At 48.8% G+C, this 16,343-nt stretch overlaps 2 protein-coding genes across 2 annotated transcripts in view; one reads left to right on the forward strand and one right to left on the reverse strand.

Moving 5' to 3' along the window:
* LOC142568094 (uncharacterized) overlaps positions 1–16,343 on the forward strand; it is a 350,446-nt gene that overhangs the window by 255,805 nt on the left and 78,298 nt on the right. The gene's annotated exons all lie outside the window — the stretch shown is intronic.
* On the reverse strand, positions 1,813–5,120 carry LOC142568050 (uncharacterized). The gene is made up of 3 exons (XM_075678127.1): positions 5,052–5,120; positions 4,068–4,169; positions 1,813–3,632 (listed from the first exon to the last, which is right to left on the reverse strand). Exons 1-3 carry the CDS (start codon positions 5,118–5,120, stop codon positions 2,382–2,384), a joined length of 1,422 nt encoding a protein of 473 aa, XP_075534242.1. The 3' UTR covers positions 1,813–2,381.

Raw genomic sequence — 16,343 nt, forward strand, 5'->3', positions numbered from 1 at the left:
ACTAGGGTTTTGTAGAGCGTTAGTTTTACCGAAGTAGGAACGGTAGAAAAGTTACGACGAAGATATCCTAACATACGATTAGCATTAGCAGTAATATAATTAGTATGCAAATTCCATGAAAGATCATTAGTTATGTGAAGGCCAAGATATTTGTGAGCGTTAACGGATGCTAATGAAGTGTCATTCAGTACATATCGACACTGATTGCTATTGCTGCTTTTACGTGATATGCGCATTGATTTACACTTGTTAGCGTTAAGTTTCATGAGCCATTTTTTAGACCAGAGTGATATATTGTGAAGATCTCCTTGCAGTTTATCTGAATCATCAGGGTTAGTAATCTTTCGGTATATTACGCAATCGTCTGCGAACAAATTAATTGATGATGACTCTACACAGTTAGGGAGATCATTAATATAAATCAAGAAGAGTAGAGGCCCCAAGACGGAACCTTGTGGCACTCCGGATGTAACTGTTAACAATGCAGATGAAGAGTTATTGGTTGTGACATACTGAGTTCGATTAGAAAGAAACTGTTTAATCCAAGACAACACATTTGGGTCAATATTAAGCTGATTAAGTTTATGGATAAGTAGGTTATGACATACGGTATCGAAAGCTTTGGCAAAATCTAAAAAAATACAGTCAATATCGAATCCTTGATCTAAGGCGGCAAACAAATCGTTAGTGAAGCAAAGAAGTTGAGTATCGCATGAAAAAGTTTTTCTAAAACCGTGTTGAGATGGATGGAAGAACGAGTTGCTTTCCAGGAAATCGATGAGGTGAGAATAGATTACGTGTTCTAAGAGTTTGCATGGAATGCTGGTTAATGAGATGGGTCGGTAGTTCTCGGGACATAATGCGTTACCTGATTTATGGACTGGAACCACCCTCGCCGTTTTCCAGTCTGAAGGAAGCGATGAGCACTGTACTGACTGAGTATACAGTTTAGATAGAATAATAGATGAAAATAATGCAGTACATTTTAACATTTTTGAATTAATAAGGTCAGGACCTGCAGAAGCTGAGATCTTTTGATTATCAATCAAACGGTTAATACCAACTCAATCAAATAATATGGGATCCATAGCACAGAACAAGGAATCAGGAATATTTGGTAAATCGGCAAAGTTATCATCACAAAAGAATGAGGTAAACACTTCATTTAACACAGTGCAACACTCGTTTTCGTCAACATCACTGCCATCTACATGAACTAAATGAATGGAGTCAGCTTTCTTGTCGCCAACAATACTCCAGAATTTACGTGGGTTAGTTAGTAAGAGGGATGGCAATGTGACATTAAAATAGGTTTTTTTGGCATTGCTAGCCGCATAAATGTACTCGGCTTCTGCACGATGGTAAGCATCCCAGCGATCGGCAAAATTGGTTTCTTTGGCACGACGGAAGATACGTTTCTTTCTGTTGCGAAGTCGCTTAAGGTAATTATTGAACCAAGGTGAGCGTGAGTCATAAGGAATCTGCCTTCGAGGTACATATCGGTTAATTAAATCGAGCAATTTATTTTTGTAGAGCTGCCAGTTTTCTTCGACAGATCGTTCATCGAATTTGATAAGGTAGTTGCTGGTAAACGTTTCCAGTTCACTGGTCATTGAGGGTATGTCAGCGCGGTTATAGTCAACAATAATTTTAGATCGTCTCTTGGTAGATACATGCATTTTCAACGTGAAGTTAATAATGGAGTGATCACTTACACCTTGGAGGTAAGTTAGTTTACAAACAAGGTCAGGCACAGTGGTGAAAATAAGGTCCAGGAGGTTAGATGACGTAGAAGTTTTAAGGGTGGGTTCATGTACTAACTGTGACAAGTTAAAGTCTGAACAGATATTCAGAAATTGTGCGTCCTCGGATGAGCTTTTTGCCAGGGTATGGAACCCGAAATCACTTCTCCACAAAATATTAGGAAAATTGAAGTCCCCCAGAATAAACAAAGGTGACGTAGAGTACCGAACAGTTAGATTGTTGAGAACATCATGTAAATCATCGCAGAAAGATTTAGGTGCTGTTGGGGGTCTATAGCAAGCGCAAAAAATGCAGTCACGATTATCAATAACAACACGTACGCACACAAGTTCTAAAGCAGACACTACTGGAACATTAGATGAAGAAAGTTGGTCATTCACAGCAATTAAAACACCCCCGCCAGCACGAACATCACGGTCGTACCGGTAGATCTTGTAGCTTTTTTCACATTCGAAAATCTCAGCGTTTCTTATTTTTGCCGAAAGCCAGGTTTCTGAAAGTACAACTATGTCAGCTGAGCATGCGTCAATGCGAGATGATAAAGTTGTTCGTTTATTGAGAATACTGCGTGCATTGGTGAAAAAGATTGAAGCACCATTTGGAGATAGGGGAGATAGCTACGCCGATCTGTCATGCGCTGGGTTAGCAGGTGCTTTGCGAGTGGAAGTTGCACGCGCCTCTCCAGGGGATACCAGTTCACAAACAGTGTCAGTGACTGCGCTGTATATGTAGGCTTTATTGTTAATGACTAGTTTATTAAAACGAAGTGAAAAAGGCTGGCCGCTAGACTTGCCGAATTCGAGAAGTTTTTTTCGTGTCAATCGCGTTGCCCTGCAGAAATCTTCGCTAATGGAAACACCTGTACTTTTCAATTTAGATTTCTGTGAGAGAATACTTTCCTTGGTTTTGAAGGAAGAAAACTTCACGATGATTGGGCGTGTCTTATTTGCAACATAAGCACCCAACCTATGTGCTCTCTCCACCATGCCATCTGTAATACGCAAATTTAAATGGCGTGAGAGAAGCTCACAGATATGCTCTTCCGACTGTGTCCAAGTCTCGGAAACGCCGTCCGGGATGCCAAAAAACAGTAAATTATGTCGCCGTGACCTATCCTCTAGATCATCAAGACGCGAGGCCAACGCAATACTTTCAGACTTAACGGCCTGGGCAACAGAACTACTGATATCTGCTGTAGGTAGCGCTGTTTCAAGACATTCGACAGTAGATTCAAGATTTGCCAATCTGCATGCAAGATCTGCGACTGTATGTGAAAGTTCCTCTTGGTTTTCTTTTAGCTCAGCAAATGCATGCATCACCTCTGAGTGGCGACTGTCGATTTTCGTTGAAAGGGCTCCTATGGCGTCAAGCAATTCTTTGTGCGATTTGCTATAGTCAGCGTTTGGCGGACCGGGATTTTCTTCTATATCCCCGCAAAGCAGTAAAAGTTTCACAACAAAAATGCATTCGCACAGAGTATCGTAAAGCATACTGGGGCACGGGAGCAGCAGCAGGCAAAGATTGTTCGATCGTTTAGAATTAAGAGATGAAGTACCACCAACCTGCACATGAAAGGAAAACGGATTCGTGAGCGACATCATTTTTGCCGCTCTCCCGTGCCCACTGAAGGCGGACAGCCGACGCCAGTCCTTTAAGGGCTCGCTGTGGAGTGATGGCGCTGGTGTTGCCGATGTGCCGCTTGAGTGCAATGCAAAAGCACTGCGCAGGTCACGTAGGGCAAAGCAGTCATCTTCGCTGATTGCAGTCGTGACTGTCAGGGGTGGTCTTGAGTTCAGCACAGGTGACGATAAAGGAACACTTGGTCGACCGGGAAGCAGGGAAAGCCACACGCCGGTTAGGGCAACAAGCTGCACATGAAAGGAAAACGGATTCGTGAGCGACATCATTTTTGCCGCTCTCCCGTGCCCACTCTTAGAAGGCGTGTCATTAGAAGGCGTGTCATTAATAGATTTATCGAACATTGAAATGAGCTGAAGGCTTACTTTACATTAGCCATGCAAGAAGGTGCTCAAGAAGTAAGGTACAAAGCTCAATTGAGCCATGATATGCTCCATGTTGATGCGACCTACATTTACGTCATATTTTTGTCTCCCATCGTCGAAGAATTTGAAAAGGTCAATGGCTTCTTCCAGTCAGTGAACATTAATCCAGAGAAGATGTTCAAAGAGCTTGATCTGCTTCACCGAACGCTGAAGTCAAGGATTATTTAATTCTTAAATTTTTAGAATTATTAGAAGCAAGGGCACAGACTTTCTTTGGGAATGACAGACTTTGGATCTCACTTTGTCAGTGAACTCCTCTGTTGCAAGCACCAGGAGACCAACCTCAACGAAGCTGCTGTGCAAGGTGTGAAGCAACGCTGCCAAGATTTTGTCGGTGACTTGCTGAAGGAAGTGGAAATGCGTCTTCCCACCAATCAAGCCATTTTTCAAGGCATGAGTGGACTTCACCCTGCACGAGTCCTGTCTCAAACTGCACGACTTTCTGTTTTGCAACTTCCCCTTCAACATCTGGTTTAAAAAAACATGGACATTATTGAAATGGAATACAGGAGGATTGTTATGGATTTTGGAGTGAGGAGGCCGTCTGCGACGGGAAACTTCCGGAGGATTCTTCAGCATTCTGGGCTGGAAGGTTAAAATTTAAAGATGACATGGGGGAAAAGCCCTACCAGGAACTTGCATTGTATGCACTGGCATGTCTTTCTTTGCCCAGTGTCCAGTGCAGTGCTGGAGCGTGTGTTCAGTCAGGTCACGTGTGTGAAGACGAAGTACAGGAAGAACTTGTCACTGAAAACTTTGGATTCCATTGTACGAATTCGCACAACGTTGGCCTCTAGGGAGGGGTGTTGCGTCAAGTTCATTATCACAGACGATATGCTACGCAGGTTTCGTTCAGACATCTACGATGCTCCAAGCGATGATTAAAGGCTCCTCATCATCACAGACGGTATCCTACGCTGGTTTCATTCAGACATTTACGATGCTTCAATTGATGATTAAAGGCTTCTCATCATTTTATATAAATAATAAAATGAGTGCTTGACGAATGTTAATTATTGGTAATTTTTGTGCATTTTAAGGCAAGTTTAGTTTCTGGTAAAATCTGGGGAAATTTTAGCCAGTTTCTGGTGTCGTGCGGACTTTCCAATCTGGCAACGCTGGTTCGCGCCAAGTGATATTGTGTGGTCGCCATCTCTGGCAAGGCTACGTTCATTAGTATGCATGCATAGTACGTGCGGAATAAAGTAATTCCCAGTACATAACATTGGCGACGAGCCGGATCACCCGTAGCAGGGAAGCCCAGAAGGCATCGTGGAGCATCCAGTGAGTCATGGCTGAGCGCCAGCAGAATTTTTCTGCATGTTTGGAGGAGTTTACTGGCTCCAACTGGGGGAGGGGGGGCATCGTGGTTCGGCCTGCTACAATTTTTCTTCGAGGCCAACGATGTGACTCACCCTGTCAAGCAACGAGCACACTTGCTTGCACTGTGCGGTGCTCAAATTTGTGACGTGGTTTGTGCGCTGCTTCAACCGAAGACGCCCGACCAAGTGAGCTATGCCTAGATCATGGCCGCACTTCAGGCACACTACGACCCTCGACCGCCCGAGGTCTACAGTCGTGCGATGTTCCAAAGGCGAGATCAGTTTCCAGGCGAGTCGGTAAACGACTACATTGCCACTCTACGCAAGTTGGCTATGAACTGCAATTTCGGCAGGCAGCCGACAGCAACAACAGATACGGCGACGCCAGTTGAGGGAACGGCATCACCAACACAGCCGGCAGCTACGGGCTGCAATCCAACGCTTCTGCCATTAGATGTGATGTTTGTGATCGCTTCGTGTGTGGTCTCCGTGACCAGAATCTTCAACAGCGACTGTTTGCAGAGAAGGATCTGACCTTTTGCAAGGCTTATGATTTCGCCATTCGAGCGGAAAGCGCCGTCCAGCAGCAACGACAGATAAAAGCTGATCACGCGGAAATCAACAGGGCGGCAACGCGCACCGGCGACAGCGCTTAGATCTTCAAGACGCATTCTGACCAAGGGCAACGCTGCTGGCGTTGCGACGGTTCGCACAGTCCCAAGACGTGTAAGTTCAGCACAAATATTTGCAATTACTGCCGGAAACAGGGGCACATTGCCAAGGCTTGTATTTCCAGGAAGAAGGCTGAGAAAAAGGCATACCAGCGTAGCATATCCATAGAAACTTCACGGACTGCGGAAGTGACTAACGAAACCAAAAATGAGGTTTCAACGTCGCATGACCTCTGTGCAGTGGCAGACGGATTCAGCGCCCCGAATTTTACTCTGACGCTTACAGTGCACGGCAAACCTGTGACTTCTGAGCTCGACTCCGGTGCAGTGTGCACCATGGTTAGCAAACACACATTCCAAACCATATGGCACGCACACTCACTCTCTCTGAGGCAGGACAACATACATCTGCGCACCTGGTCAGGTCAGCAACTACAGGTTGTCGGAACCGCGACAGTAATGGTTCGTCACCACAACACAGCTTGCAAGCTACCACTTCTCGTTGGGACGTTGAGCTTGTTGGGACGCAATTGGTTTGACAGGCTGGGCATCGAGCTTCACGGCATTCACCAGATAACGGAGGAAGGCAGTTTGACCGAGTTGCTACAGAAGCATGAAGACATTTTTAGTGAAGACACCACAGGACACACGGGTGTGCCAGTGAATCTGGAGCTGAAGGAGGTGGAAAGCCCAAAGTTTTTGAAGGCATGGCCTGTACTCTTTACCATGCGCGCATCATCATAGGCGCAGACTGACAAGTACGTAGAGACGGCATTTGGGAGCCAGTCCAACACTCAGACTGGGCTACACCGCTAGTATGGGTGCAGAAAAAAGACGGAAGCATGCCCGCCTGCGGTGACTACCGCTGTACAGTGAATGAGGCTGCGAAAAAGGCTTCATAACCCCTGCCCACAACAGAAGAAGTGTTTAGCACTTTGAAAGGCGGCCGGGCTTTCAGCACATTGGACTTGGCTCAAGCTTACACTCAACTTCATGTGACTCCAGCGACAGCACAGATTCTCACAGTAAACACTACAAAAGGGCTGTACAAGGTAAACAGGCTTTCATTTGGTGTTTCAGCCGCCCCAGCAATTTTCCAGCGCCTTATGGAGAACACCTTGAGCGGCTTGCCGGGAGCTTGTGTTTACCTAGACGATATCATCGGGAGTGGAGCAACAGCAAAAGAGCACAAGGACCGGTCAGTTCTCCAGCGGCTGGCTCAGACAATCCTACGATTGTGCAAATCCAAGTGTCAGTTTGGTGTGGCGGCGGTTAAATTCCTGGGTCACAACATTGATGCAGCAGGGATTCATACATCTGAGGAAAAAGTGGAAGCTATCGTGAAGGCACCAGCGCCCACAAGTAAGCAGACATTGCAGTCATTTTTAGACATGTTGGCCTTCTATGAACGTTTTCTGGAGCACCGTGCTACAGTGGCAGCAACCCTGTATGAACTTCTGGCAAAGGACAAGACTTCGAAGTGGGAGCAAAGACATCAAAAAGCGTTTGATGAGCTCGAACAGTACTTGTTGTCGAGGACTCTCCTGTCACACTATGACGAAAACAAGCCTCTTGATTTCATGTGATGCTTCACCTTATGGTGTAGGTGTCGGGCTTGCTCAACAAGACAGCCAAGGCAGAGAGTCACCGATTGCGTTTGCATCCCGGACATTAGGTGCTGCTGAACATAACTATGCACAACTTGACCGTGAAGGACTCGCTGTAGTTTTTGCAGCCACCCACTTCCGCAAGTACATTGTTGGTTGAGAAGTCACGTTCGTGACTCACCGCCAGCCGTTACTGGGGATGCTCGGACCACGGAAGCCGGTACCGAAATACTTTCACCCCGAATGAAAAGGTGGTGCCTTAAACTTTCAGCATGCAACTATGACCTCCAGTATCATGCCGGTAGTTGTCATCAAAATGCTGATGCGCTGAGTAAAGTGCCTCTGCCATACCGCATTGAAGAGCCTAACCCACCTGGAGACGTCTTCATGTTCGAGGCGTTACCACGACGGCCGTTGACAGCTGAGGATGCGGCCACGCTAACGCAAGAGGATCGAATTCAAGCAGAGGTCTTTTCAGCAGTACAGAATGGCACCGAGCAGCGTCTGCAGGGAGACAGTTTCACCCCATACCGCAGAAGAGCCACCGAACTTACTATCCATCGAGGGTGCATCAGCTGGGGCTCAAGAATTGTCATACTGGCGGGAGGGCGAGAACAGGTCATTTCATTGGTGCTGTCAGGATTGGGGGCTCAATCCCATCGCTCGTGATCCGTTGTCAAGATTGGAGTCCGGCATGAATTAGAAGGTAGCTGACCCATGCCGTCGTCCAACTTATCCACGCTGAGGACGTTGATGAAGGGAAGAACTGCTTCTCATCGAGAACGAGGAATATGGGTTTATTTACAGTATTTACATACAGTTCATCAGTCTACCATGACTGCGAGAGAAAGTACGTCAGTCTAACACGACTGCTTGCGAGATTGTCTCAGTCTAACATGACCGCTGAAGAAAGTGTGTCGAGCATCCGCACAACAGCGGCTTACGAGCACTCGGTCCCCCCTTGACTCCAAGGGGACAGAAAACGTTCGTCCAGTCATTGTAAACAGGCCGCCTCTCTCCGGGACGGGTGACACACACGCACACGCACACACACACAGGTGGAATGGTCCGGAGCCGACGTCAGAGGGGCTTCGTAGAACTCGGAGCCGTCCCGGCTAGCTGGCCCAGGTAGCACATTGTCTTGCGTCTTGGTCGGCGCGTGGGAAGGAGCCTAAGACGACGTCCCCGCGGCAACTCCCCCACCCGTAGCAGATCAGGTCCGCGTTGGGGAGTTTGGTAACAATAGTTGGCCCGCCGAACTCATTCCGTCACAACGGCAGCGAGGCTACAGCGTAACGGTGGCGGTTTCAGCACAAAGCCTGCTTCGTCAAGCGCATCCTAGCTGAAGCGACGGAATGTGGATGACGTGCGTATTGTTCCCGACACAAAGTGGACTTAGTCACGCCGTGGCTAGAGGTTGGCGGCGGAATTCCAAGATGAGGTTGCCACCGCTGGCGTAAATGGCTGGCAAACTTGCACTGCAGCTGGCCGTTTCTAACTGCACGCAGGCCATCGTGGAATTGTAGCCATGAAAGCTTGTGCGCGCAGTTATCTTTGGTGGCCTGGCTTGGACGCCGAGATCGAAACAACTGTAAAGTCATGCGACCAGTGCCAGCGCACCCAGAACGATCCAAGAAAGGCTCCAGTTCCAAATTGGATGCAGCCAACGACACCATGGCACATATTGCACGTGGACTTCGCAGGTCCGGTAGAGGGACATACCTATTGTCGTCGACGCTTTCACCAAGTGGGTGGAGGTACGACCGATGAACAGCCCGACATCAACAGCAGTCATTAGTGTGCTGCCCTCTTTGTTCGCCACATTTGGCATACCACGCAAGGTTGTGTCGGACAGTGGGGCTGCATTTGTGTCTTTCGAGATACAAGACTTCTACCAGGGAAATGGCGCTCGAAGCGTAACGTCAGCCCATTACCGCCCTGCTACAAATAGGCAAGCAGAACGTTATGTAGGAGAACTGAAGAGGGCACTGGCCAGAGAACCGTCCGATTTGCTCAGTGTTCACTTGTCACGTTTTCTGTTTCGGCAGCATACCACTGTGCATCAATCAACTGGGCTAACACCGGCTAAAGCCATGTTCGGGCGGGAGCTGCCAAACCAGTTGGACCTCATCATTGCATCGGAAGGACACGAGGCTCCACAAGCTGACCTACCCAAGAGTCGTGAACTCATGCAAGGAGAAGACCTATGGGTAAAACTATTCAGCAAGAGGCCAGACTGGACAGAAGGAACTCTGTTTAAGAGGATGGGCCACAGATGTTGGCTTGTGAAATGCACAGGAAGAATTGTGAGACGCCATCTAAACCAGCTCAGAATGCCTACCGGCGAAGTTAAGCTGGACAGACAAGCCTCAGCAACGCTCACGTGGGGCATGGACAGTCATCCAGCGGAAAGCACACCAGCTGTGCCATCTTCACGTCCACTCGAATCGGAATCAAGCATACCGAAACGACCAGCACGGATCAGACGGTACCCTACTTGGTACAAGGCATCCTTCTAAGGGAGAAAAGTGTTGTGTCCGTGAATAGTTCGGGTTTTGGTCTTCAGATGTGGACGGGTGGAGCCGCGTAGTGGGAGTGTCTAGAACTACACATGAACGTTCCCCACTGTGTCGATGGGTGGCGCCACATCCCTGGCAAGCCCTGTTGCGGGACAGTCACGTGGACAGTGTGTTCGCGCCAAGTGGTATTGTGTGGTCACCAACTCTGGCAATGCTACGTTCATTATCTATACTACGTGCGCAATAAATTCCCAGTACATAACAGACGTCGTCATCGACGTAAACGCACAAGCCAGGGTGAAGTTCCTGCACCACTTGTGCCAATGCCATCATCTTCAAATAGAACTCCCGAGAGCACAAGGAGACCTCAGACGGAAAAGGCTTCCCCCATGGAAGAGTGGCCGGCGCTCGCAAGCTCTCAGTCTTCTAAAGAGCATCCACGCTTGATGCTCCCATCGAAGCCATCTTCTGTTGGTGAGGCTTCAACAATGGACTGCCAAATGATTCCGGTGTTGCGATCCATTGTGAATGTCATCGGGGCTATGCTGGCAATCATTGACACCCCATCTGATCGACGTGTACTACAAGTGCTCGACGCGCTGAGCCCAGTCCTAGCAAGCCTTGAGTGAAGCCATGACTAACAATCACCAGTCATTTCGTAAGGAAGTCAGGGAAGCGATGATCCTTAAGTGGAACGTCAGGGGTCTAAGATCATGCATCGCTTATTTTCATCAATTTGTTCTCACTAGCCGATTTCCAGTCATTCTCATCTGTGAACCAAGATTCTCACATCCAATAAGACTATCCAGTTACTACACAATATCCTCATCAAGCGAAAACAAAAGTAGCAAGGTCGTCGTGTTTATTCGGCGTGAGCTCACGTCGTCCAGCCAGTGCAACCTCATGACGAGAATCAGTATGTGTACATGACTGTTAAAAATATAAAAAGTCACCTTTGCACTCTTGGGGGGTGTATCTGTCTCCATCAAGTCGATTTGCAACCAAAAGACTAGAAGACATCTTAAGAACACAGCCAGGTCCGTGGGTTATCACCGTGGACTTCAACGCACACCATACCATTCGGGAAAGCTCAAAGGTTAACGCGACGGGACGACGATTAGCTTTATTAGTTTCTAACAATGGTCTCCACCTGCTGAATGACGCGAGTCCAACGTTTCTGTGGGTAATAACGTACCAGCAGCTGCCTTGATTTGACTTTCGTCTTCCACTGCCTCGCCACACATGTTAAGCGGTTTTTGGACATTCAAACGCAAGGAAGCGAACACTTCCCCACTAACCTCCAGATCAAGGGGATGTCTAACACTTATACGTCCACCACGGCACGAATAATAGATTGGACTATCGTTAAATCCCATATTGAGGACGCTTGTGACAAAGGCCTCTCTTGTGGACTTCAACAAGCTATCAAGAAAATGGCACAGACATGCCCGCGCACACTCACGTGTTCTCCAAGGTATTATGAATTCGACCTGGAGAGGCTTGGTGCTATACGTCGTCGTGCTGAAAGAAGATGTCGACGCACTAAGTCAATTCAGGATCTAAGGACAGCCCGGCGAATGCAAAAGAAGATACGCCGCATGGATAAACTAGAGGCACAGCGGTGGTCAAAATTTTTTGCGTCGCTAGATCCCTGCAAACCGCTATCTCACATATGGAAAACTGTGCGACGTCTAGGTTCTGTTCCGGAACAGCGTTTTCCGTTTAAGGACCTAGCACTATTCCAGCGCCGACAAGACATTGATGTGGCGGAAGACTTCTGTGCTATGACTGCGGGCCAGCCAGCCTTGCACAGGTTCGCTTACATTGAAACGTATTCCAGATTCACGAGATTCACGCATGGCTCTGCCTTTCATGGCGCAAGAGCTTGACGCGGCGCTCGCCCTATGTAATCGGTTGTCGTCACTTAATCCGGATGACATATCTTACCGTAAGCTATGTCACCTTAGTTAGCGGGCACGAAGGGCGCTCCTTAATATCTATAACGAGTCCTGGCAGGTCAGCAACGTTCCTCGAGATTGAAGATCAGCCGCCTGGTATCGCTTCTTGAGCCTGGCAAGTCTCCCTAACAGATTACTCATACCTACCAATTTGCCCGCTGGCAAGTTGTGTTGGGAAGGGAATGTAGTGAATTATCCTCGCCATACTTGAGTGATACTTTGAACATTACGAAATCTAGCCAGAAGCTATGGCTGGCTTTCGACGTCACCAATGTTCTATTGACAATTTTATCGATCTGGTAACCTATGTTCAACACCAAAAGACGTATAAGATGTTATCTGTCGCAATGTTCTTAGATATAAAGGCAGCCTATGACAACGTTCTTCATGGCACCTTTCTTGAAGCATTGGAATCAGTGGGCCTAGGCATTCTATTATATCGTTGGAGGCGCAGTTATTTGCATAGGCGAACTCTGTTAACACTGAAGCGGGCCCAACCTTGCAATATTACACGCACCATGTAGTGGCACAAGGCGGTGTCTTGAGTGCCACGATTTTTAACCTTGTACTCAGTGGTATCATGGAACGACTTCCGAACACAATTTAAATATCAATGTATGCCGACGACATCTGCGTCTGGGAATCTGGTGTGACACGGCCGCAGGCACGCGCAAGGCTTCAAAAACTGCGACGTCAACATCGACGTACCTAAATGAACAAGGCCTCAAGATCTCGCCAGAAAAATGCGCATTGGTCGCGTTTAGCCGAAAGTCAATGAGATCAACGATGTCTTTATAGACGGTCAAAGCATACCTTATGTCAGGATGCACCGATTATTAGGCGTAATCATTGATCGTGAGCTCTGCTGGAGTCCTCATGCGGCCCACATAAAGAAGTGCCTGACGGATGTTTGTAATGTGTTCAAGTTTCTTGGAGCAAAAGCCTGGGGTACTTCGGTACATGCAATGATGCAACTATACAGGACACTCTTTCTTGGGTGTTTGCAATACAGCTTGCCTGTGCTGACCAGCATCTGTAGAACTAATATCTGTACATTCGAAAGCGTCCAGGCTCAGGCACTTAGAGAATGCCTTCGATTGCCGCGGTACTCGTCAACAGCTGAAACAATTGTGATTGCATACGATTTCCCAGCCAAGACCCATATAGTCATGGAAGCGCTGAGAGCACACGTGAGACACCTTACTCGAGCCCTTGCCCATCATCTAGGCTTACTGCCAGAGGATCGACCACGTGCCTCCATTTGTGAAACAGTCCTGCCCTATCGTGCCTACCTTCCATCAGGTTATATAGTTACAGCGAGAGTTCCGTTTCCCCCATAGCTCTTGGCACAAGCAAAAGTTCCACGAATGATACCAGGAATACGAACAAAAGCCCAACTCTCGTCTCCAACACTCAAGCAGCTTTCACTGCTCTTGCTGTACGAGACATACAACGAGCATCATCATCTATATACTGATGCTTCAACCACGGTGAATGGGTCTGCAGGATCGGGGACCTTTCCTGCGAAAACCTCCACCATCAAGATTCAACTATCTCACAAGACTACATCGACTGCCGCGGAGCTCGCTGCTGTTCGTTGTGCACTTCGTGTAATTTCTGATGGACTACCCAAGAAATGGAGCGTGTTCAGCGACCCCAAGGCTACTCGTCATTGTTTGGTTTCTGCCTTACGCCACGGACCCACGAACAACTAGTTCTAAAAATCAGACTGCTGCTTCACCACCTCGTCGACCAAGGACACGACATAACATTACAGTGGATTCCAAGCCACTGTGGCATAATCGGCAATGAACATGCCGACACAGCAGCACTATCTGCACATGGGGTAGGCTTCCAAGACTCCATTCCATTCTCAAGAACAGACGCTACAATGAAAATTCGTGTGCTTGCAAATGAAGCCATCAGAACTTTAGGGAACACAACAAGCTTGATGCATACACGTCTACACCGACTGGACCCGTCCCTTCGACTTCGACCCCCATGTGGACTCTCTAGACTCGAGACAGCAGTACTTTGCCGACGGGGGATTGGCGTCGCTTACCTCCACCGCGGGTCGTCCCGGTATTGCAGTATTTTCTGGATCGGCCGACGTATGGGGGGTGCTTAAGCCTGCTTCACCTCTGCCGCGGGTCGGCCCGGTATTGCAATATCTTCGCGATTGCCCACGTATGGGGAGTGCTTAACGCCTGCTGCACCTCCGCCGCGGGTCGGGCCGCTATTGCACTATCTTCGGGATCGGTCGACGTATGGGGAGTGCTTAACGCCTGCTTCACCGCCGCCGCGGGTCGGGCTGCTATTGCACTATCTTCGGGATTGGCACCCGTATGGGGAGTGCTTAACGCCTGCTGCACTGCTGCCGCGGGTCGTGCCGCTATTGAACTATCTTCGGCATCGGCTCACGGATGGTGAATGTTTAAGGGCCCCTGAAACGGTTCGGACAAATTTTGTAGACGCGAAGGATACAGCTTAAGTAGAACACTCGCACCACAATTTAAGTGAAGCGTTACGTATTAATGGAGCTACAAGCGATTACAAGTTACCCTCCTCCCTAGCCACGCTTTTCCTCCTCAACTCGTTCGCCGTGCGGTCGGGGCTTAGCTCCGCCTTCACTGGTTCTGCGTCACGATGCGATGTCACATCGTCCACTTCCGGTTGTTTTGGAGCCTGCCCCCGCCCGCGCGAGACGTCTCCGCTAGCAGCTTGGCCGTCAACTCCAAGCGAGAGCTATCGAAGCAGTGTGCGTTGCGAGCACTCTGTCGTAGCGCCGAACGTGTCTGGTATTCCGGTAATCACACACTAGCAGAACGTTTCGACGGAATGGTGAAGGCATAAACTCAAGCTGATGAAGGAACTTTAGCGTAGACGTACGTGAGCTGCCTGATCGGTCTCCACGGTCCAGCCACCCGTTGGAGCAGAGCTTAACCAGCCAAAGAAAGAGCTAATATGGCTCTAACCAAGTGTAGAACATTCAAAACTTTTGCAAAAACAACGTGTTAACGATTACACTCCCGCGAAAAATTTACACCAGCAGCAAAGAAGAATACAATTTGTTACTGCTACTGTGTGTGGTTGAGCTCTATGCCACCAGGTGGCTGCACCGTGCAGACCATTCACATTTGCGCTTCTGTGCCTCCCCTGAAACGACACGCAAGGGGACACGGCCAGGCCCTGTCCCCTTGCGCTTGCGTTTACCCTAATACCGGACTCGCGAAACGCTATTGCGTTAGTCATCTTCCGGTGTAAAGTGACGGCCGCAATCGCGCAGATCCTGGCGCCCATCGGATAGCGGCTGTCCAATGCGCTGCAGCCAGTCCGCTCGTCTACTGGCTTGCAGAAGGACACGATGTCGCAGCTTGAGATACTGCCAGTCGCTACGTTTGCAGTCCACAACGCAACAAAGTCGAATCATAGCGCTCGCGAAAAGACAGACCAACACTGACTGCGGAGCTCTCGTCAAAGACGGAGCACGTTGTAACACAAGCAGACGACACTTGCTATGTGCCGGAAGTGCTTAAGTGTACTGAAAAAGCGTTCTTGTGCATTCTCTTTATGTTACTTTCTTTTTATAAAAACAAATTAACTAACATTCCAACTATTACAAACACCATTTGTTTACCATAAAGTTGGAAAAATTATCGACCACGCGCCCTGGTCAGCCAATCCGATAGCTCACCCCACTGACGTCATATGGGAGATTTCCGTCATATGGGTAGGGGCGGCTTAAAATTCCGCCAAGCAGTGTGCTGCGATCGGCAGCGATGTGCATTTTTAAAACCTTATAATAAATTACACGCTTTACGTGGAGCACTTAGATGTGTCAATTAATGATCAGGAGGACATACTCTAACGACTCAGTACGTTTGTAGAAAATCGTCGAAATCGTTTCAGGGTCCCTTTAACGCCTGCGTCACCTCCACCGCGGTCGGGCCGCTATTGCACTATCTTCGGGTTCGGCCCACGTATGGGGATTGCTTAACGTCTGATTCACCTCCGGCGCGGGTCGGGCCGCTATTGCACTATCTTCGGGATTGGCCCACGTATGGGGAGTGCTTAACGCCTGCTGCACTGGCGCCGCGCCGGGTCGCTATTGCACTGTCTTCGGGATCGGTCCACGTACGGGGATTTCTTAACGCCTCATTCACCTCCGCCGCGGGTCGGGCCGCTATTGCACAACTTCGGGATTGGCCCACGTATGGGGAGTGCTTAACGCCTGCTGCACTGCCGCCGCGGGTCGGGTCGCTATTGCACTGTCTTCGGGATCGGTCCACGTACGGGGATTGCTTAACGCCTGATTCACCTCCGCCGCCGGTCGGGCCGCTATTGCACTATCTTCGGGATTGGCCCACGTATGGGGAGTGCTTAACTCCTGCTGCACTGCCGCCGCGGGTCGGGTCGCTATTGCACTGTCTTCGGGATCG

This window comes from Dermacentor variabilis, unplaced genomic scaffold (assembly GCF_050947875.1).
Source record: "Dermacentor variabilis isolate Ectoservices unplaced genomic scaffold, ASM5094787v1 scaffold_16, whole genome shotgun sequence".
Lineage (NCBI taxonomy): Eukaryota > Metazoa > Arthropoda > Arachnida > Ixodida > Ixodidae > Dermacentor > Dermacentor variabilis.